Here is a 24386-nt window from a genome sequence, read left to right as displayed (position 1 = left end):
TTTTTCCTACCATACCATCATGTGAATGGAAGCACTAAGTTGCCTAAAATGCCAGCGGTGCTCCCCATCCAAATGGTTTTCACACAATACATTTTGAAAGTGTTCAAATGATTGAAATATGTATTTAATAACTGTACAAAACTGGACAATTAAGTATTTGGGCAGTGTCATTTTACACAAATAGCCAGTACAGGAGGAACGAGAGGAAAACCTCTCTGACTGTTGTTTTAAGACAGAAATTAAAAATTGTGAACCCGTCCTTTAGCAGACGGTTGTAGCTGCTGCTGCGATAGTGAGCCAATCACACGTGGCATTACATCAAAGAATGCTGGCAGTGATTGGCTGTGAACAAAACCATACAAATAGTCATTTTTTCTACATGTAGATCTGGGTACAAAGGCTACATTCACACTGAAAGCCTTAGTGCTGAATTCTGATTTATTGCTCAGGTTTTGCACACGATTTTTTTGTTTGGCTGTGCACATTATATTTTAAACGTGGCCAATATCAGATTCCAGTGTGAGCAGGTCACGGACCTGAACTGACCCATCTGCACAGAAGTAAGAAGGATGCCACACGTAGCACGCTGTACGGAAGTAAACATGGCAGGCAAACGCAAGCCGTGCACCTCGGCTCGAGCTTGCGGATAAAATCTTTAAATCCAGACAGGGGCCCGGTGCTTTGTTTGTTACGCTCAATAAGGAAACTTAGTTAAATAAAATAAATCTAAAATAAAACAACACTGTGCGCAAACTGCATCCCGATTGCTCCCTCAGAGGACACAGACACACACACACACACACACAAACACACACACACACACACACACACACACACACACACACACACACACACACACACACACACACACACACACACACACACACACACACACACACACACACACACACACACACACACACACACACACTTGCAACCCGTCCAACATGAAGACAGAAACACAGACATGTAGAGATGTAATCTCTCTCTTAAACACACACACACACACACACACACACTTTTAGATTCGCTGCTACTCAGCGGACGAGCGTGGGCGCTCCCTCGCCGGGTCGGTCTATTTATCTATTTATTATTTATTTTTCCCCCCCGCACTGTATGCTGCTTAAGGGTGGTGGGCGGTCGGGGTGCGGGTGCCGCGGTGCCCCCACCGCAGCACCCCCACCGCGGCACCCCCACCCACACCACCACCAAGATCAGTGTCCATGTGATTTGGGCTGTTCACACTGTCATTAAAAACACACATATGAGCAGAAAAAATGCCAACGTTCCCACTCCAGGTGACTTTGGCCTGCAGTGTGAACGTAGCCAAAAATGATTGAATGCAGGTGTTGTTTGACTGGAGACGTTCCGACACTACTTGGTATTGGATTATTTCAGTCGATACCTTAAAAGGTACTGAGTACCAATACCCAGCCCTACTACAAAATATAAACATAGCCCATTACAAACTAAGGTCTTAAGCAGAAGGCAAATGAAAACAAACAACTACAGGTGCAAATCATTTGGAGCTTTATCTATTCACAGAGAAAAGGTGCTGCTATAAATTCCAGGGGTCCACACAGGACGAAACAATGGACGGATGCCCAACCCTGACGTGGGACAGCAGTGCTTTGTCTTGCCTCAAGGGCAACATCCAGTTTGGAGCCCAAAGAATGCTCTCCCACTTTTACACCAAGAGGGGCGCTCTTGTATGCAGGGTTTGGGAACGCAGCAACGGCACTGGTCTTGGAAGGCAGAGGCAGGCCGCGCCCCGCCCCCCGCCCCCCGCCAGCCGACTACAGCTGTTCCCCTGTGTGGTTTGGAGGGGGCTTTACCCCGTGCGTGGGGAGTGTCTGGAAAAGCCAGTGCAGCTGTGCCTCCAACTGTGCACACCTGCACTCTCGCCGCCACCCACCGTGAAGCCCGGAGCGCACGGGACATTGCTCGTGCCCGCGTCGACGGACAGCAAAGACTGAGTCTAGGCCGGGAGAGGACGAGGCGGGATCCTGGCAGAGCACCTAGCCGAGCCTGATCTTGGCTGTGCACCCAGCCAGCCATATTAGCAGTCTGTGCGACCGCCCCGCTTGCTTGTTTCTCTTCCAGAGACGCCCATTAGCCAAGAGAAGGCGTCCCCTCACGTCGGGCTCCTACTCCTCGTGTACCACAGCAATTAAGCAGCATGCATTATTCATGAGGCTGAAACCTTCCCCGCAAATAGACATCGCCTCCTAATCCCTGCGCTGTGTTTGCATATACTTTAATTGGAAAGATTCTACCAAAGTCACCGGGGGTCAGGCTTGCGGAGAGGAATCTTTTCTGACACTAAATTACATTATGGGCACTGCTTAATAAGTCAAGATCCATCAATCTATTTTATTTACCCTTATTCGGGTTCAGGGTCATGGGGGCGGTGTGTGGGGGGAGGAAGGGGGCAGGCTGAAGCTGAAACCTGCTGCTGCTCTCTGTCTGTTAGCGCCGCCCGAAGTCATTCAAGTCAACGGAGGAGCTTAATCGATGGAAAACCATGGAAAACAGAGGGAGGAAGAAGGCAGGGAAGGAACTTCAAACAATGCGATGGCTACATCACTGTCGGGCGATACTGTCGTTGGGATTTTGGGTAGAATTGTGTACGAGGCGTCAGGCAGAGAGACCACACCGCAACATTGAGTTGTAAAATTGACTGAAGATTATATGAGAAATACGAAGTAACAGAAAATGAGCAAGATGACGATGATGATGATGATGATGATGATGATGATGATGACGGTGGATGAGAGAAGAGATGGTAAGGGTGTGATGCTGGGAAATCAAGCCAGATGAAGGATAGCAAACACCAGGAGCCTTGACTCGGGCTGGGGAAAGGAGTCTTAAGGACATAAGGCCTCAGCCACACCTTCCCATCCCCCTGCTGGTTCCAAAGGGATGGAGAAAGAAGGGAGAGAGGGAGCGAGAGAGAGAGAGAGAGAGAGAGAGAGGTGGAACGGGGTGCGGTCTCCACTCCTGAACCTTAACCAGTTAAGCCCATTTAGCGTCAACAACAACATGAAACAACCTTGCATATAGCTGGAGTTGGCAGGAAGCTGAAGCACCCCAAGGGCGCCAGGCCACCACCATGAATCAAGATCCAGTAAAAAGGGAAAATCGATAAAGCCGCTCAAAAAGAAAAGACTTCCATCCAGTTCAAACTTTTAGTGGTGTCTTCACATGTTGCCGCCTCGAGGAGCCAGCGTGACAGAGATCGATGTGCGATCGATACCTCCTTGTGTTTAAGCGCCCTCACCCCCCGTCGCTTCCCCAGCGGGCTGTTCTGGTCCGGCAACAGCAGGGGAACTAATCTCTCCACAGGCGGCCAGATACAAGACTGGAGTGACCCGCTCCCCCATCCCCATCCCCCCTCCCGGCCGCCCTCCCCCGCCCGGCCGCCCTCCCTCAGAGATCCCACTGCGACCTCATGTTCGGAGGGATCCGACACCCTCAGCACGTCATAAACTGTCACCATTGGATAACATCCAAGAGAACTGAGAGTTGCTGCTGCTGCTGCTTGCAGGAAGAATGCAAATCCAGATCCCGCCTCTGAAGCTGAGGAGCGTGTGCGTGACAGCAGCTTCTTTCTCTAGGGTGGATTTTGTCGGCGGAAGGAGAGGAGGGGGAGGAAACAAACAAACAAACAAAGAAAACAAACAAAAACAAAAAAACCTCAAGACTTCGTGTCTCGTGTTTTCCTTGTTTTTCCTCTTTTAAGAAGGACCTCAAAGCGTCCCATTAAGCGAGCGTGGGTTTATTTCCAGCGCCGTGACAGAGGTGGAAGAGGCAGAGAGTGGATCGGTGTCGGAGGTCAACAACACCGTCGCTCAGAGCATTTACAGTACATGCACCTGAAATGAGCCCATCACAATCAGGTGAAGGCAATATGTTAAAGTGGAAATATGCGAAAGCACGACCCGACGAACAGATCTGGATTCCTCCTCAATCGCTCCATTTATCGTGGCGTGTAAACACCTGAAACCGTATGTGATTGGCGTAGCCAAACCACGACCACAGCCGGTCCAAGCGGTTGTTTGGACGCCATGGAAACCGCCGGTAAACACGCGCACTTTTGGTGGGAACGTGAGAGCGTTGTTATGTCGAGTTTGATGAGGGAGCGCAATATAGTGAGATACTTGGACGAACGCAAGAACCCAAATAGGGACATATTGAAGAGTGTCGGAGAGGATCGGACGGTCGAACAAGCACTTCCTGTCAATAACCCGACGACGCCACTTGCCGCGTCAACTCTGGTTTTTCAGTCATCGCACTATTCCAAACGCATGTAAACACCTTAATCACATTATGAGAATTTGGAGCTGAATCTGGGTATTGAGTGCATTTAAATGTGTGCTAATATTTGGCAGATCTGATAAGCTACCACATGAAGACAGCAGAGTCATTCCAATATGTATACGCACGTCCATGTGTATGAATATTTTTTCGAGAGAAAACTTCAACTCAACTTGAGTGATTTATTTTGGCTGAAGATGTAACATTTTCCAATTTCCATAAATCAGCGGCTCATTTTCGCTCACTTAAAACGATGACGGCACCAATTAGGATGGATGAAAGGCTCGCAGGGAAGCGGTCGCATTAGCAGAGCGTTCTTATTCCGTGTTCTTGTTCTGCCGACATGATGCGACAGACGGCGCAGGACTGCGTGACAGCAGCATCTTCTCATCGCATTTTCAAACATCTGACGTTTCCTTTTAAATTTGCAAATTACATTCATTATTTATGCGAGTTGAAGACGGGAAGACGAGTATGTCAGCTGGCTGGACTCTGAACATTTTAGAAATCCTGTGAAGTTATGTTTACTGATGAAAGGTGTGTGTGTTTATGCTATATATATATATATATATATAGAGAGAGAGAGAGAGAGAGAGAGAGAGAGAGAAAGAGAGAGAGAGAGAGAGAGAGAGAGAGAGAGAGAGAGAGGGAGACTTATTCTCTCACTCACTCATACATACACATCCATACAGTATATATAATTTTCTATAAGTGCTTATGAGTCTTTTCTTTTTCTCATGCATATATGCAGCATTTTGAGCAGTGTATCTATACACTGATACACACACACACACACACACACACACACACACACACACACGCACACACACACACACGAGGAGGCGGAGCACATGGGTAATGCGTGGAGGACCACACCACCAAGGAATCTGAGACGGAGACTACGCCAGGAAACCGCAAGTCTGGATGATTAATGTTTTTGTTTATTTTATTTATGTTAATGCATGTTAACTTGGTCTAATGCGGCTCTGTATGTATGTGTGTGTGCGTGTGTGTGTGTGCATGTGTGTGTGTGTGTGTGCGTGTGTCTGACAAAGCCAGGAGTCTTTTCGGGTGTCCACCTGTCAGCTTTTTGTTTGTCATTGTTAGAATGAGTGGGAGCTACTACGTCAGCACGGCTGGGCGACAGATGAGTCGTGTGCATGGTTTACTGCTATTGTGTGGTCGTGGACGGAAACTACAGACCAATAAAAAGAGACTTGATACACTTTAAATATACATACAGCTCAGTTTGCAGTTGATTTCTTTAACATTTGTGGATTCTGTAGGGGTGCATTTCGTCGGTGGTTCAGATTTTAAAATTTGAACATAAATTTGATTTTGAGATGTATTTTTTGAGAGTTTTGAAAAATTTCAATTTTTAATTAAAACCGAATGGAAAAGACACCGCAATCAACTACAACCACAGAAAAATAAAATTTTTTGTATATATATATATATATATATATATATATATATCTTTTTTTTTGGCTGAAATTTGCTCTACCTGGCAACTCATAGGGTATTGCCAGAGGAAAATAAATTGCTGAAAATGTGCGTCCGGGACCAATTAAAATGGAATGGCGTGTGAGTTTACTCTGTTATGCATCTGGAAGTCTCTTTTAAAGCACTGAAATTATTTTGTTGTCATGTCTTGTGTGCATTCTGCTCTAATTAGTGTATTGCCACTAACCCTATTGGAAACGGGTGCATGACTCAGTCAGCAAACTGATGCTGTTTCATAGAATACTAAACACACACAAACACACATTTTCTATGTCATACATACCAAACTGAAAATCTAATATATTGCTGCTGATTTAACTGCTGGCTTTAACCAATAAGGACGGTTCTCCGGCTTAATAATTCTGTAATTTGCAGTTGCAAATCAATTTGTTGGTTGCACCATTTTGGCCGCACCAACCCCTCCCTCCTCTTTAACAGAGTGTCTGCCTCTCCCCAAATCACACAGATATTCACCCCAATCAGGCCAAAATTGAGGCAAATGTTTGTGTGGGTGGAAGAGAGACAAGATGATGGGAATGGATGAGTTCAATTTAATATCAACTGTGCTGTAGTGTATGGAACGCTAACTTTCTTCATTTTTTAAATTCCAATCATTCACAAACAGGTATTACTGTCACGAAAATGTCTCAATTGTCATGGTTGTGATTCTTCATGTACACGACAAACAATCAACGCTGCAATGCGTCGTAATACTTCCTGTTGCATTAAGTTATAGACACACGGGCACCACATACATTGTGTTCTCACCTATATTCCTTACTTCACAGGTTATTTTTATTATTCATTTTCTTTTTTGCATTGTTGTGGTTTCAAATTGTCTTCAATTGTGTCTCTCTTGGATGCCCTCCAAGTGCTTGTAAAGCACATTGGAACTATTTGTTTAAAGTGCTCTATTTACTTCACATGCTTAGATTTAATTACTTACTATACAGTATATGGACTTTTTTTATTTCTTGAACAAAGATACGCAACCAAAATCCGAAAAACTCTCTGCACTTTGGTTTACCTTGCTTCATCTATTTAGAATATTTTTTTGCAGGATATCGTGTATCGCAGAATGGGCTTTATCGTGACCTCATCGTTGTATCCCAAATGTATCCTGATAGTGCAGTGTTTTGACCCCTGCACAGCCTTGAGATCATTCAGGTGCTTACCCTGAGGAAGGAATCCAGAGATCCGTTCTCCATGAACTCGGTGATGATCATGACGGGGCTGCTCTTGGTGACCACGCCCTCCAGGTGGATGACATTGGGGTGGTCGAACTGGCCCATGATGCTGGCCTCGCTCAGGAAGTCCCGCCGCTGCTTCTCCGTGTAGCCCGATTTCAGAGTCTTTATGGCCACAAACATCTCCCTTTTGCCAGGGAGTTTGAGGTTGCCGCTGCAAACTTCCCCAAATTCACCTGCGCGGAGCGAGACGTGAAGCAAGCAAACAAACAAACAAACAAACAAGCAGCAGCAACAACACGGGTTAAAGCTCTGGCGTTTCACGCAACCAAGTAAAAAAAAACAACCACTTTCCCAGTGTCTGTTTGCAGACTGGAACAAATTAAAATCATTTCCAATCTTTTGGCCAGAGGTTTTCCATTACCTGCGCCAATGACCTGCTCAATCTTCACGCAGGAGATATCAATCTCCTTGGCAAACTCCCTCACGGCCTCGTTGGGGTCCTCGTATGTGAACGGATCGATATAAATCTTCATTCCTGGAGTCACTTGGAAAAAAAAAGAGACTCTATAATATTCGATTCCCACAGCCCTTCCTCAACTTCCCAGGGTCTAGCAGCCAAAGACACCTTTGGGCCGTCGGCAAAATTCCTCAACATTACACACGTCCAGCACCATGCAATTATACTTTCTCCTATTTTGACATTTGGGAAACTAATGAAGGTCAGGGTGGGGGGAAACACAGAGGACAGTGTATTTACAAATGCCGGTCGTGACTTAGGCCGCGTGGCTCCTGTATAATAGTCTATGAGCAAGGACACGCCGCTCCGGGTGCTCTTAGCAGTGATAAGGCAGGTTAATATATATATCAACTCCTGTGAGTCATTGTGCCATTAACACCCGGGAGAGAAGCCCGGGCAGTATATCAGCAACGCTTCAAGAAATAAATTGGCTCCCCTAAGCCCCGATGCAAGGTAAATTGGCTTAAGGTGGCCTTTAAGTGTTCAGGGACTTAAGTGTCCCAGGTTTTAAATCCGATTATTCGGCTCTCACGTCCACATCTGGCTCGGGGCTTTCTCAGTGAATAGCGGCGACGTCGCTGAGCGAGGGAAGTGTGCACGGAGACGTGAAACCCGGCATCCTAAGCTGAGGAAGTGTGCGGTAGAGATGAACAGATGGAGAGGCTCTTTCCAAGCCCTCCCCCTCCTCCTCCTCCTCCTCTCCACGCCACCCGAAAGCCCATATTCCCTACCAGAGTTAAAAGAGCACAATCCAAAAAGACCACCCGCCGGTGGATGGCAGGGACCACCAAAAAACAGGGGCAGACATCTGAACCCTCTCACAGGACACGTTGGCTTCCGCCGGCTTTAATAGCTGTGAAATGCCTCAGCCTCATTCTGGCAAACAGCGCAACACAGAACGGAGTTTGGAATGCAGATCCTGATCGGATTATATCGAGGAAGCTATCACAGAGTGGAACAGTAAAAAGTAAAAAGGCGGAGTAACCTGTGATTGCAACTGATGAAGATGTAGGTTTGAAAATTATTTGCCCTTTGTTATAAGGACTAAGAAATAACCGCGGTTCAATTAATTTCAAGGTTCATCTCCCAGATTCATTTCAGCCGTACACTAATACAGCGTACCAATTTACAGTATGGAAGCAAAATATGTTAGAAATGCCATTCATCCACCGAGCCTTTTGAAATGTTCAACAATGGCCAATGACTCATGTGGCATTAGTATGCTAATGCCTTTAACACAAGCTAAGGACTGACCTATTTCCACCACAATGGCTTTAGTTCAGTCCGAAATGTGATGATGCACAGAGTTTACACATTTCAATACTGGTTATGATGGGGGTAAATCCAGGCTTTAGACGGACACAATCCAAATGAGACACTAAATAATTTGTTTGGGGAGCGGGGGGGGTGGGGTGCGAGTGAAACAGTGACGTTCTGGGCGGCCGCCAAGGTCCCTGACATGCAAGGTGGTCGCCATGGAGACAGGTGTGTGAGGCAGCTAAGAGTTGCCAGAACGTTACGCTAGCCACGGTGATGACTGTGTGGAGATGGTCGTCATGGAGACAGGTGTGTGTGTGTGTGTGCGTGCGTGCGTGTGTGTGTGTGTGTGTGTGCGTGCGTGTCTGTGTGTGTGTACTCACTGTGGCCGCTGGTGTAGTGCTGCAGCTTGTCTGTGTACTCCGAGTCTGCCCTGTCGAAGCCACGTCTCCTGGGGGAAACACACAAGCTATAGCGCCGGGCCACAAAATGGGAATACGGCAGTAGTGGAAAGTTTTTAAGCGCATATCGTATAGTACAGTATATACAGTCTTTATAAAGACAACAAGCGTCGGCTGCAGTGGTGTGAAGCACGCCGTCATTGGACTCGGTGGAAACGTGTTTTCCGGAGCGACGGCAGTAAAGTTGGTGGTGGAGGAATTGGCCTGGGGCTGTTTTTCCTGGTTTGGGCTTGGCCCTTAAGCCCCGTTAAGGGACATCTTAACTCTACAGCATTATGCAATGACATTCGAGAGAACTGTGCGCTCCCAACTTTGTGGCCACGGTTTGGGGAGGGCCCTGTTCTGTCCCAGCATGTCCCAGAATGCCCCTGTCCACAGAGGGCGGTCCCTAAAGAAATGGTTTATTGACTCTGCTGTGGAAGGACCAGCCTGCAGAGCCCAGATCTGGAACCCCACTCCACACCTTTGGGATGATCCACGCCCCACGAATGTCTTGAATGAATTCCCATTACTTTTGAGGGATTTCAATTCTACAACAACCTCCTTGCTCTGACTTTCGGACTTGATTGACCTTGAATGAGCCTTAAGTTTTATGTGGAACCCTTTATTTTCAGTTTTCTTTACACTGTGTGACTTAACCACAAACTTTAAATGGCTGTCGTTGACGGTTTTCTGTTTTACTCATTAGTCTTTATATTGCCCTAAAGCAAGCGAGTGGCGCCGTACATCCTTTGGCCTCTAACTTGATTTGTGCTAAATCTTTTAAGTATTTTGTATTTGTGGGCATAAAGACAGGCATTAAGGGGAACTCCACTCCACAAATTAGCAACTGAATGAAAGAAGTCGGACTCCACTATACCCCTGTTTACAATATGCTGTAAAAAAGGGTATACAATACATAATTTGTTTACAATACATAATTAATATGTCATAAACCACATTTTTGCAGGGAATCGGACCTGGTGGAAAGCCTGGAACAGCTGGATCAATTACGAAGAGACCTCAATCTTCTCACAGATGTTCCCATTTTTGAATGTTGGTAATATGGATAAGAACACAATTGTATATTTTTTATATAAACATATACCTGCCCCACACCTCCACCCGCTGGCACAATGCTCACACTATTTAAAGCTGTCTTTTGGTGTCTTGATTTAACCCTTTAATGTGAGTAGCCTGGCCTTTGTCGGCATTTTGCTCTAGATATTGATCTAGTTATATCTGCTTTCAATTGACGCAACTTCTTAATGAGAAAAAAACCAACAATATAAAACATGGCGGCTGATGATCAGGTGAACAGTGGAAAGCTTCTCGTGGTGGCTGTGTGTTGGCGCAGGACGCTCTCACCGGTTGCAGACGATGACGATGACGACCACGGCGATGAGGAAGACCAGACCCGCAGCAGCCGAGCCGATGATCAGAGGAAGCTTCTCCTGGATGCTGGTGTTGTACTCCTCTGTTGAGATAAGGATAAGGTAAGGTAATATAATCAAAGGTGAGATAAGGTAAGGTAAAATAAAATAATCAAATCTAAGGTAATGTAGGGAAAGGTAAAATAAGGGAGGATAAGGTAAAGTAAGGTAAAATAAAATAATCTAATCTAAGGTAAGGTACAGTAAGGTAAGGTAAGCTAATATTATCAAAGGTAAGACTGAACAAACACACACATGTGCTTACACAGACACGCAGACACACACACACACACACACACACACACACACACACACACACACACACACACACACACACACACACACACACACACACACACACACACACACACACACTTAAAAACACAGTCTATCGCACTGACACAAATACACACACACACGCACTTGCAACCCGTCCAACATGAAGACAGAAACAGTCATGTAGACATGTAATCTCTCTTAAACACACACACACACACACACCCACAGACACACTAGCGCATATGGTCTGGCATGGGATGTCTTGCATATGGAGGGAGCACTGGGTGAGAGACAGACATACGGCTGGCTGAACCGATGGCTATGTTGGCACAGCGACGGGCTGTGTGGACCCCTCTCCAAAGCCCACCGAGCGTGCGTTCACATGCCAGGCAAAATGGCCAATCATCTGGCAGCGTCGCGCCGAGTGAGGAGGGAGCATGTTTGGGTGCGACCCAGCCCCGCCATGCAGCCAAGCGGAGGGAATCCACTTATCCACTGAGTGGAGGAGGAGGAGGAGGAACTCCCGTATCCTGGTTTCTAGTACAAAGCAATCGGCAGAGATCCCCAGAGGAGGTGGTTGACTAGGATGACCCTCAGATATATGATGAGTTGTTTAATGGCCTGCTTGGAAATTTGCTGTTCAGTTTCCGTTGTTTCCTTTACCAGTTGGTTATTAATTGATATTATTATATTATACCTATTTATGTAAATGAGGCATATCTTGCGGAGCGAGTTCTGTCAACCCGACGGCACCACATGCTTCCACGCCCTTATTGGTCGGCCTATTTATGGCTAAAGTGGCATCGATTTAGAATGTTGGCGCATTTTTTGGCATTTTAGGTTTAGAGGGGCAGACTATTGTACAAAAACAGTGGTATGACCAGGCTGGGTTGGAGTATGTCTCAGTCACTGCATTTAACATAAGACATTTGAAAAGCTGCAACAGCAACATCTGTTTCAATGGAGATCATTTTTTGAGACGTCTCTATCAGACAACTCGACGGTACCAGACGCTTCCACGCTCTTCACGGCCGGCCCATTTCAGCAGCAAGCACCTCCTGCCCTACCTGCTTTACTGCGTGTTTGATGGTTCAGCTCCCTCCTCCTCCCCTCCCTGCATCCACCTGTTGGGCTCTTCTCTTCTACCCAATGGGGGGATTCGGCCACGCCTATATTTCTCGATCGCTAAGTGCCTCTCTTTGCTGTGCACCTCGTTGGGAGTGACGAGCAGTGGAGCCCAAACTCCAACCTCAAACGCGTCATTATTCCACTATCTTGCTTTTGGAGTGCTTGAAATGTATGCCATTCCGTGTCAGTCCAGCAGCTGTATGTGTGTTTGCCCTCCTCACCTTCCGTCATGGTCTGGAAGTACAGCTTCCCGCTGTAGCGCCCGAAGCCGGCCACGGTGCGGGCTCGGACCTGGAACACGTAGATGCTTCCTGACCTGAGGCCTCGGATGACCACGGTGTTGGTCTGACTCCTGACGGTGGTGGAGTTATACTCCGACTGGTCCTGGGAGCGGAGAAAACAACATGGGATGAATCTGTGCACTTTCCTAATTATAGTTTCGAGGACCAGAGCCTAAAATGACATACTATGAGAGACTAAATTCCAGATCAGAAGCAGTGCATGTACCCTGAGATCCAACCCTAGGTAAAAGAAAAGAAAAACACATCCTACCTAAACAATACTTGTAGATGTTTTTCCTCATATTTTAAAGACATAATGTTTTAACAGACAAAACAGTCTACTTGTTTATGTACATAATGATAGGGCTGAACATCAAGGGAGAAAACAAACTTTGTAAAAAACAACTTTGTAAAAAAAACAACAATTTTGTGAAACAACAAAGTGAATAATAGTAATACTAATACAAAAAAATATATTGTTATATTCTATTTTATTTCATATTTTGAAAACATTGAGGAATTAAAATAATAATAATTTGCGGGCCAGATTTAACAATATATGATGAACATGTAGCGGCCGCTTTGAACTGTCTCGCAGACCAGTTGTGGCCCCCCGGCTTGTGATTTGGGACCCCTATCACAAAGGTGTATCACAAAGCAAATGAAAATCAAAACATTTTAGATTTAATGAAATTATTAAGAAAATGCGAGTGGCAGTGAAAACATGTCCCAGGGACACCGCTGTCAGAATACTCAATAAGAACTCTGTTGACTTCTTCATATGTCATTCCAGGCCACGAGGGGGCGCAGAGTGATTCCGTGGCACCTATTTCCAGAGCGAGTTGCCCGAAACAGAAAAAAACCCAGCAAAACAACGAGTGCGGCGATGGAAGCGTGAACGCAACAGCGATAGGAGTCGGCTGTGGCTTTGTTGGATTCAAATATGAAAACCAGAAAAGACAAAAAGGAGGTTGACTAGGAAGAGGAGGTTGAAGTCCGCCCCCACCACCACCGTGACGCGAGGGCATTTGGACCAATCGTGACGAGGAGAGCTCCCAGAGTGAGAAAAAGATAAAAGACAAAGTTTGTCTCTGGCACCGAAAGAACCCAAATCACCGCCCCGTTTGGCTGTACTCTAGTTCTGAACAGGTCCTTTCGATCAAAAGGTTCTACTTCTTTTTAGGCACGCCGCCGCCTTAAGACGAGTTATGTCAAAAATCGGAACGAGTTGCCACAACAGAAAAACTGACGCTCGGAGTTGGCACGGGCAAGTTTGTTCAACAGCACAGCGCTGAGCAAACAAACAGCTCTCCAAAAAGCTGACAGGCCTGAGATGGCAGACTGAGCCTCTTTTTAGCGGCCGCGCCTCAACCTAGCGCTCACTGCCGCAGCAGGGGCCGGGACAATTGTTTTGACAGCTCTCTCCAGCAGCGTCTGAGAAAGGAATTATACTCCAAAGTGGAACGGAGCGAAGTGTGTGGACCCGAGCTCAAGCAACGCTCTGACTGGATCTGTGTGTTTGTCTGCACACGGTTCACAACCAGTCAGTGTGTGTGTGTGTGTGTGTGCGTGTGTGACAAAGCGCGCGGCGCCAACATGTGCGAGTGACTGGGGGCGTTCTTGTGAGAAAGCGCGCTTCAGTGCCATTTTTTTGTCGCAGTCACCAGCTCCATTGTTTCAGCCGCAGATCCCCGACGTCGCATCGGCCCCCGGCGGCCCCCCGGCTGCAGGGCCGAGCGGCGGCGGCCTCCCCTCTTCCCGCTGACCGACCGTCGTTTTAATTGAAAGGGAACCAGCAGAGGTTCTGAACGCTGTTCAGAAGCTCCGGCTACACGCCCCCCAGGACGCTGTGCCGCAACCACCGCCGGGTGAGCCGGGCTGAATGTTAATGCGCCGCAAAACAAAGGACTCACTTCCCTGCCGCTGCTGCATTATTTCCATTATTTCCATCATCCTATTGGTATTGTTATAATATTAAGGATTGCTGTTGGGTATTATTTTAATGCCAGGCCCGGTTGTTTTCTGAAACAGAGATTTTAGGTTTTTTTTTTTTAACAGCACTGTTTTAGGATTTTTAAATCTAATCTTTTTTTCCAATCTATTCTTTCTCTCTCTTTGTCTCTCTATTTTTATCTCTGTATTTGCATGGTTTTATTTTGTATTTACTATGTATATATTATACTTCACAGTCGTGGACGGTCGAGCGGGTATGCACAAAAAGCATTTCACTGCTTTACTTGTAAAATAAATAAAACTGAACTTTGTTCCCATTATTTTCCACTGTTATACTGTTGCTTAACTCTTGTACTTTGCTTTAGAATAGCGCCACCTGCACGTGTGGGGCTCACTATTTTGTATAGTGCTTAGTAGCATGTTAGCATGTTAACTTCTGCTTAGAAATGTGTCCATGTACTTTATTAACTAAAAAAATGGATGTCTTTTTTTTTTCACTTCCATTGTTCCCGTCAACTTCTGTTGTTTCACTTCCGGGATAAAGTGTTGTTTTTTCTTATTTGCATTACATAAGTTCATTGATCAGACGCTTTTGTCCAAAGGGACACCGATGGAGACGGCCATGCAAGGCTCACCGGGAGCAGTGAGGTGTCTTTGCTCAAGGACACTTCACGCAACCGGGAGGAGCCGGGGAATCGAACCAGCAACCATAAGATTACGAGACGACCCGCTCCACCGTATCGAGACTCACCTTCTCATAGTACTGCAGCTCGTAGTCCAGGATGATGCCGTTGGGCTGGTCGGGCTGGGACCAGGACAGAGTGATGCTGTCCACGGTGCGGCTGACCTGGTGCATGATGGACACCGTGGACGGAGCTGGGAGAGCGAGAGAGAGAGGGAGAGAGGGAGAGAGAGAAATGTGGTGAGAGAGAGGAGCAGCAAAATCCATCCCAGAAAACCCATTTTTCCAGTGGGATAATAATAATAATGAAGCTTGATGAAATGTGCGCTACGGGCTGCGGTGTCTCTCATGACTGGGCACGCAGGAACCCAGGCATGTCACAACACCGCAAACACAGCCGGACGGCGAAGTTTCCAACTTAAAATGTGATTTGCCAGAGGTTAAACTGCGCTTTCTGTACTGTCGACATGGGACAGCCGTCCAGATAGGAAATATTCCTTTTGGACTTGGCTGTGGAATGCCGGACAAAGCGTGCAGCGCGCACTCCTCACTCTGCAGTCAAATAAAAAAAACTGGAGAAAGCTCAAATGAAGGAAGCGACACAACATGCTCCAGTCAGCATTCTATACCTGTCTTTATCTCCCACATACACATTTCTCGTGTGTGTATTGTGTGTGTGGAATGTTTGTGCTTTTCTTCCTCTGAATGACATTGTAACAGAAGGGGGTAAATAAAGTGTGTGTGGGTGTGTGTGTGTGTGTGTGTGTGTGTGTGTGTGTGTGTGTGTGTGTGTGTGTGTGTGTGTGTAAGTAGGTGGACGCTCATGCTGGACAATCCGGATGATTGCTGCGTTTCATTTAATCTGATGTGCCGTAATCGCCAAGTAGGGAGGAGCCGAACCCAGCTGTTTCCCAAGTGACAGTGGGCCAAAGGAGATGCAGTGTCTTTCTTAAATGTATACATTATTATATTAGTTTATACTGTGTGTGTGTGTGTGTGTATATATATATATATATATATATATATATATATATATATATACACACATATATATAAACACACATACACACACACACACACACACACACACACACACACACACACATATTTATACACACACTCACACACGTACTGTGTGTATGTACAGTCAGGGTCATGGTTTCTATAAATGCAACCAAAATTGTATTGTATTGTTGTATGGACCAAAAAAAAGTAAATATTGTACCAATTTTGTATATTGTACCAACGTCAAATGACACACTACTACACAAGGATACAGTGAATAAACTTGTTTGAACCAGTTTTTGTAATTCAAAATGAATGGCCTGGGTCTGAATAGGCCAACCCAAACCATTAAAGACTTCAAAGCTCTGATTAAGCACAGCTTGGAGGGTGTGTGTGTGTGTGTGTGTGTGTGTGTGTGTGTGTGTGTGTGTGTGTGTGTGTGTGTGCCCCCGTATGTGTGCGCATGTGTGCGTGCGTGTGTGTTTTCCTCACCCCGACAACCATTAGGATTGGTTCTGGGGGCTCAGGTCAGTGTGCAGCTGAGAGGAGGAGAAAGCCCCCTGGTTCCCCTGCTCTGTTCCCTTTGAGGAGGGCCCAGATTTATGGCTCGGGGCTCGCTGCGGAGCCCCGATGGTGCATCCAGCGTCTCAGCCCGAGGCACAGTGGCTCCCGGCGGGCCCAGGCAATAAAAAGACAGAAGCCTCTCTCACGGACACGTGTTCTTCTGTGGAACACGCAGAGAACGGAAAACGGTGGCGGCCATGTCAGATGTAAACTGCTGCGCCGAGGCTCTGTTGCATTCAGCGTCTTCATTACATAATAAAACAATAACAATACAACAACAAACATTTTATTTGTTGCGGTTTATAAAGAGAGGTGGAGGCAAGTCTGAGTTAGAGTAGTTCTCCAAATAACCCCATGAGTAAGAGCATTAAATTAATACTTACACTAAGTCACATCTGTTTTAATAGAATTGCACCAAGTGGCACATTTTTGGTTCAAAGCTCATACAACATAAAACGACGTGAAGTGGCACTGACTCTTTTTCACTTTGTCAAACCAGCTCTTTTGGCAGTGTCCATGCTAGAAACAGGAAGCTGCACACTACCATTACACGAATAAAAACGTGCTATTGCCGTTATTCAAAACACACAACAAAAAAAACACTGAGACACATGTGACTATACTGTAAAAGTATTTTACTATTATTAGGTCACAGTGAATTCAGAACTAATGCAAAGCCAAATGTGTAGCCAAAATGTAATCAGCAGGGGGTGAGAAGATGAGATATGGCCAAATGAAAGACAAACAGCTTTGTAAAAAGTCTGACCAAAATGTGACGAAGTAAAAGTACCTAAAATCTACTCAGCGAAGCACCATTTCTTCCAAAGAAATTTCTTGACGTAACAAAATAGATGTAACCAGCAACTACCCACCTCAGTCTGTCTAAACACAAAGCTACAGCATAATGAGATGCCGGGCAGACATTCTGCGCTGCGTGGGCAGGTGAGATTTTAGGAGAAGGTCACTCCCGGGAGCGAATGATGAAGAGCTGGGCAGCTTATTAATTCTCCGACGCCCCTCCGACCCGAACGCAAGCCTACATCTGAGGCAACTTATCACCGGGACCCATCTAAACAGCAATGTTCCAGGGGAGGCATCCTTCGCGTGCCGCCGCCCTCCAGCACCGCTGTGGCAGCAGATAATAAACAGACCCCCCTGTGTTTAATCTCAGGGCTGGCAGTCGCAGCATGACGGCCCGCGATTCGGCGATTCCGCCGCGAACATACATCATCAGGCTTCTCAGGGGAACCGGAGATAGTGTAAATATACTGTCCGGCCCGGACACCGGCTCCGAGACGTATCCTCCATTTCAATGCGCTCGGATAGTTTATTTGCAGTCACAAGACGACAGCCTAATAAGGCAAACAGTAACTCTGTGGGGAACTCACGAGTATCCCATTACGGATGTACGTATATTGAACGCTGCCACACGGCCCTTTCCTCTTTCCTGCACAGCATTTCCATTAAACACGCGGCTCGGCCGTGCCCGGTAACCTGATCCAGGGCAGGAGAAACAAAGGCAGCTCATGTATTCATGTGCAGAGTATGGACGCATGCCAACAGGGCGACTTGTGGAAGGGGAACGCCACGGTTCTCATTTACTTAAAGAACATCCACCGCGAGATGCCGGTCGCAATGTAAGGAGTAAATGCAGCAGCAAACATGAACCAAAAGATGAACCAAAAGGGAAGGAAAATGAAGAGTGAAATGCCACGAGGTAAAAGCAGAGGAAATGGAAATCCAGCTGTTTGGGGGCATTTTAAGGGAATTTCTCCACGCAAATGCAGTTAATTTGACGTTCCACCAATTTACTGTGGAATGTAACTGTATGCCAGCTCAACATTTCATTGTTTTTTTCACTGTGGCCAACAACACTTTTCCACACATGCAAGCTATTTTCATACATCTCATTTAGGTTTTCCAGTTCCACATGTGTACCTACCAGTTTGATCCGTAATTTAAGGGGTTAAGTAAGCGGAGGGTTTCCACTGTGTCAACAACACTCACAGAGTTATGTCACCAAATTGCATTTTTGACTTTGCTCCATTTAGTTCCCTTTGTTGTTGCAATGGTTATTTTCAAATCATGTGCACTGCGAGCGATTAAGGTCAATTACAATTTAGAAACAAAGACGATGGGAAACTTAGACTCGTCACAGAGGACTTCATGAACCCAAACAGGCCATTTTGTACCATTTCTCAAATCGGTTTAGCTAATTTGATCTGTGGGTGATCTCCATTCTGATGAAAATGCTGTATTTCTTCCATAAATACTAATTAAATGTTCCTACAATAAATTACACAGTTGTAATAAAAAACGACAGGAAGGCTAAATTCGTACAAGGAAGTTATGCGGCTGATTACATATTTATAGGAAGTTTTAACTGAACTACTGTAGTGTTTAATGGCTCCAATGCAGTATTACTGCAGTATTACAGTCTATAACGTCATAGAGCGATAACAGTGTTTATTCCTTTCGATCAGCCGCTGACGCGATGAATGCAGCTGATCCGATATTTTAACGATGGAAATTTCCGTTCTCCCGAAAGATAATTCATCACATTGCGTCACAAGTAATGAACACCATTTACAAAGAGTCCAAGGTGCTTTTGCTCTTCCCTGGCAAAGCTTTTGATTTGACACATCGGAACGATCATCATGGGAGGGCAATATATCCAGTCTGCGGAGGGCTCCGAGACGTTTAGAGAGGAACTGACATGATGCAGTGGATGGAGAGTGGATTTGGGTCGGGGCGGCATGTAAAGGATTCAAGGTTGTATTTCTGCAGAGGTTATTGCTCCACGCGAGAGGATTTGAGGCCCCAGCTGTTGTCAGACTTTTGTTTCAGACCCCACATTATTACTTGGCCTGGGATGTGATATGAAAGGCAGTGGGGACTCTTTTGTCTATCCTTGCAAGACAATCTGGCCCGGGTCCAAGAGCTGAATACAAAAGGCTTTGTTCAGTCCAAGATCTCGAAAAGAGCTTGTACTGCTATGTACACTTAGTGACTTCCCAAATCAATCAAAACTGGACGGAGATTTTTCCAGTTATTCAAATCGCAGCCAGTTAAGTTAGAGGAATACTTCTAGCAAGGCTCTGATCCACCCCGATCTCTTTCATCATTTGGGAAATAAAGATTTCTGTGCTTGTAACTGTCAACTTCTTTTCCACTTGGGCTCGCTTCTGCTTTTCCCTCCCTCCCTCCCTCCCTCCCTCCCTCCCTCCCTCTCTGACCGCTCAGTCCTCCTCCCTCCAAGAATTCGGAGCTCCTTTCAGTCCAGCCCATTGACTTTCCTCTCCGACAGAGCTGCCCCTCGGAGCATGATGGGCATCTTCATTAGACGGATCGCTGAAGTGAGACCAATCTTATCTCGGATGGTTGGCAGCGGGAATCTGCCCAAGTTGGGGCCCCCACGTTTACAGCACCTTGACCTGACAGGATTTGAGGGGCTGTATGGAGGTGGAGGCCCTTGTGACACCCGCACTACCCGTACTTATACGACAAGTGCCAGGGGCCGTGGAGAGATCGTAGATATTACAAATGTGGTCACGGACGCTTGCCAGTGATTTTCTTTATTAATGGGAACAGACAATACCACATCATATGTCTTCCTTTCACCTTATGCTCTGCATCAAGTACTTTAGCAAAGCAGCAGAGAAATGGAAAAGACCAATTGGCTTCACATTAATCTAATTTCTGGAAATAAAATATTTTAGGACTTTTTTCCCCGGAATACGCCCACTTTGCAATATGCTTTTATGCGCAACGACCATGTGGCTGTGATTTGATTTGACGCCGCGGCGCAAAGAGCAACGCTATGATTTGGGCGGAATGAGGGAGGTAGTGAGGAGAGGTCAGTGCTCGTAAATCTCTTTCTCTTTTTCGTTGTTAAAATCAGTTTTCCTGCAGCACAATCCCTCCCAAAGGGCTTCGACCAGCTGGTCATTCCTCTTGCAGTCCGCTGAGCAATCTGCCGCCACTGCACTCTCCCTGACGGCTGTCCATTTACAAGCAGCACATCGAGCTGTCTTAAAGAGAGTGCTCCATATTTGCATGTACTTTTGGCGCGCTGGCAGACGGCCGTGTTCCCCCATCTGCAATGGATTGTGGCTTTTTTTACGTCTCCAAAGAGTTTCCAATGCAGTAAAGCTGCAGAAGCAACATTTCAGTTCATCAAGCTTTAAACCATCTGCACTGGAAGCGAGTGGAGGTCCTAATACACTCGTATACACACCATAAGCCAATTTAAAAATAGGCTCTTCAGGGGTAGGGAAGAGTTTTCAGATGCTTGAAGAGGTTAGGGTTTAAATCCAAGCACGCCCAGCACTTCTGCCCTCTGAAGAGACGCAAACCAAAGACATAAGGAGATAATGCTCTGGAGAAACCAAGGAACAAGCTGTATTGCAGCCACTCGGCCAAGCCCTGCGCACTATAAAAAGCTGGATCTGGAGGATGTCGGTTTTTTTTATTTCTGGGGTAGATTATGTTGAACCCGCATGTAAAACCTGAAATACGTAGTTCCTTCCTTTTGAAGAATAAATGGTACTGTAATTTCACTGTTCCATAAAAGTTGTCTTAATCATCAACTTAATTTCAGTCAAGAGCACTTTCTCCTAGATAAAGCTCATGGTGCACAGGGAGTGCTGTACGAGCCCTCTGCGGGCCACAAAACAGAGCCAAGCATTAACCGTGATTCTGCGTTTTCTTCTGATTCTGTAGGTGGAGGCTGTACCCGGGGGAGGAGGTGGTCGAAGCAGAAAGATTTGAGCAATCAGCCGGCGCAGCGTTAAGGGACGCAGTGGGGGCAGGATTTAAACAGTTTGCATTAGTGGATAAAGGAGTTGTCATTGCGGTACACGTCATTCTGGGAGTAAGTTAACAGTCATGACATCCGCGCCTCGCCTCAATTTCACACTTTGAGCTACACACTGTATATTTATTCTGGTCATAACTCAAAGTGCAAAACATTAATAGAAGGCAATCAAATCGTTACAATAAAAAGGTAAATGCATTTAATAAAAATAGGTAAATATTTCACGCATTTTAGATTTGGGTCAGCAATTTGGACTTTCAAGGATCATGATCATTTCACACAGAACCCTCTTATACCCTTTTCACACCAAAGTCAGTGGGTTGACCCGGGTTCTTAAAATCCAAGTCAAACCCGCTAAAATAGGCAATTGACACCTTTCCCATTGCCAGGAGGAATGCTTTTTTTTTCTGGTGCATCACATTTGACGTCATGAACACTTTGGAAAAAAAGGTGCGTGGCATGGTTCCAGTGTCATTGGGAACAAAGCACATAAAACTGTGAAATTGAAAAAAAAGGATTTTGAGTCGTTCAAAAGAATCAGATCGTTCATGAACACCCAACACTACAGAAGAAGCAGTGTGGCGCACCGGCGCACGTATACTCTGCGGCGGGGAGCGGCTTGGGCTGTGCCTGAGTGACTCGGAGCTCAAATCTCCGCTGTGATCCCCGCGGTGCGATCCCCGCACTCACAACATTTCACCGACCCCCGTGCAGAGAAAAAGTGAATAACTTCTGTTTTGATTTTGGATTCTAAATGGGATATGAAATTATGGAATGATACCTGAATTTCTATCAATTTATGCGCCAGCATCTGCAATTTCACCGTGCGTTGCGTCGCGGAGGTAAAGGGGCCACAATTAGCAGGTGGAGCCATGTGTCCTGTTCACATCAGGGTCCATTGGTGGTGGAGCCAATTAAAACCTGCATTAATTGCAGGGTCATTTGAGCCGGGTTTTTCGTTTCCCACTGGTGACAAACGCTGTTTAGTCGGTACTACCAGGTTTTTGGTGCAGTTGGAAAGGGGCAATAATAATATCAATGCAATATTATCCCCTACACAAACATGCCATACAGTCAAGAAAAGGGAGCTTTTTTGAGACATACAGTAGAAGGTTGGTAGCACATCCCTGCGGTGTGGGGATGGTGTGGTGAGCAGCCACACCTGACCTGGATCTAGGTGATTGGGTTTAGGGTGGCTGCATACCTGTTGCTCGTTGGTTGTTCTAATGAGCAACAGGTTAAAGCCCCCATCCCAACACACCGAGATAGGAGCCCATGTAATGACATGTTCAATCTGCTGCTGGGCTAATTCCAGCTAGCCCACTCTCTACAATAAACTCATGTTAACAACCCCCGTCTTCTGTGTCTCTGTGCCGGAGGGCCCTGAAAACGTCACTGGGGGTGGCGTGCGGTGGTGAAACTGTCACAATCCCCAAAAGGAATCAGAAAAGTTAAATCTCACCCCAACACAACGCACAGCGCTTCTACTTGTTCTCTGCCCGATGCTTTATTCTTGGATGTGCTACCGCTATTTCTCACATGGACAAATCGATGAGTTTGGTTCACACACAGCACTGGGACTCCTTTGGCCGAAACCCAATCGCTTCATACCAATTATCATACTCTATTGATTCCAAACTAAAGATCTGTCTATAGGCTACTTAAAATAAAATAAAAAATTATGCATGACTTGAGTTTAGGACTATTTAGAATCTGCAACAGCAGTGATGAATTGGCTGTGTGTGCATTCGTTTTGCACACAGTATTCTAACGTCCCTTTAGCCTGAGCAGTCTGCCACAGGGTCGAGGCATCGGGGTCACAATGAAAAGCAGCTCTTGAGGGAGCTGGGTTCTGTTTAATCTTCAAGCTGTTCCTGGTTTTGTTTTTATCTCTTAATTCATATCTAGATTTACACAGGTTCTGAAATGGGATATCTGGGGGGATGGATTCGAGGTACATAGAAAATGCTCCTCAATATTGTTCAGTATTGGAGAGTCAAGGGTGTATGTGATGTTGTTCTGCGGTGAAGGTGATGGACTCTAGTGATGTCGTCACTTGGGGAATCCTAATAGTGTATTAATTATTCCCCAAGTCATCCCGTGGCCCTTATTCGACACCATCCTGGGCTGGGTATCTTTGACGTGGGCTGCTGTACATTCTCACAGGAGAGACTTAGTTTTGATGAAGCAGTCTTCTATTATCTACTTGCCTATAGAGAAACTCTACTGAAAGCCTTTTTTTCTCCCCACTTACAACAAATATTGTACTATTTGGAAGTGCTCCGATCACATCTGTTCTAGTTCTTCACTGCACAGCAATGACCTTTGGCTTAGAATCGATAGACTGCTTATTTATACAGTATTTCAGATATGAGGTTTCTGCAGTGAGTGACACACAATACCAAGGATTATAAAGGATCATCTCTGCTTAAACAAAGTTCCTGACCCCAATTTACACATAAACCCTCCAAGAGGATCATGGGGGATGGGATTGCATGATCTGTGCTGGATCCATGTGGGTGACATCAGTAGGGAGGAAAAAACAAAAACTATTCATGTCAAAGTAAGTAAGACAGTTGCAGACAATGGTGCCTCTGTTCTGCAATAGTCTTGAGAGGAGTACTTAATTTATACATTTCAGAGCCAACTTTAAAGTATGTGTTTGGCAGAGGGAATAATAAAACGAGGCCGAGAGACAGAATGAACAGTGATGTGTTTTTCCACAAATCAACATCACTATTTCTCAGTTTGCTTAGAGCAGGCGTCTCATTTCTTGTGTGTTCAGGAACACAAAAGAGCTCCTTTCTGCAAAAATAGAAACATAACAATTGGAAAATGGGAAAAATGCTATTTAAGTCCCAATGACAACATCAAAGTTGTGCAGGAGTGTGTGCACACTTTTCAGAGATTTTACATTTTACATTTTCACTAGGAGATGATAACAGAGATGAAAGATTTGGACAAAGCAGGAGAAGAAGTTATATAGAGAGTGGTTTAGTATTTTTTCTACTTTTTCTATTT

At 45.8% G+C, this 24386-nt stretch overlaps 1 protein-coding gene across 1 annotated transcript in view; it reads right to left on the bottom strand.

Annotated features, from left to right (window-relative positions):
* The window catches only part of ephb2b (eph receptor B2b), a 163736-nt gene that overhangs the window by 10607 nt on the left and 128743 nt on the right, over positions 1 to 24386 (bottom strand). Inside the window, exons 6-11 of the mRNA XM_080000916.1 lie at positions 15050 to 15174; positions 12286 to 12448; positions 10593 to 10701; positions 9168 to 9232; positions 7432 to 7554; positions 6996 to 7243 (exon numbers count right to left, since the gene is read on the bottom strand). Of these exons, the coding sequence (XP_079857042.1) occupies positions 6996 to 7243; positions 7432 to 7554; positions 9168 to 9232; positions 10593 to 10701; positions 12286 to 12448; positions 15050 to 15174 (833 nt within the window). The remainder of the gene's footprint in view (positions 1 to 6995; positions 7244 to 7431; positions 7555 to 9167; positions 9233 to 10592; positions 10702 to 12285; positions 12449 to 15049; positions 15175 to 24386) is intronic.

Source organism: Zeus faber, assembly GCF_960531495.2.
Source record: "Zeus faber genome assembly, chromosome: 5".
NCBI lineage: Eukaryota > Metazoa > Chordata > Actinopteri > Zeiformes > Zeidae > Zeus > Zeus faber.
The sequence above is the reverse complement of the archived record's forward strand: the minus strand, read 5'-3'. Positions and strand labels throughout refer to the sequence as shown.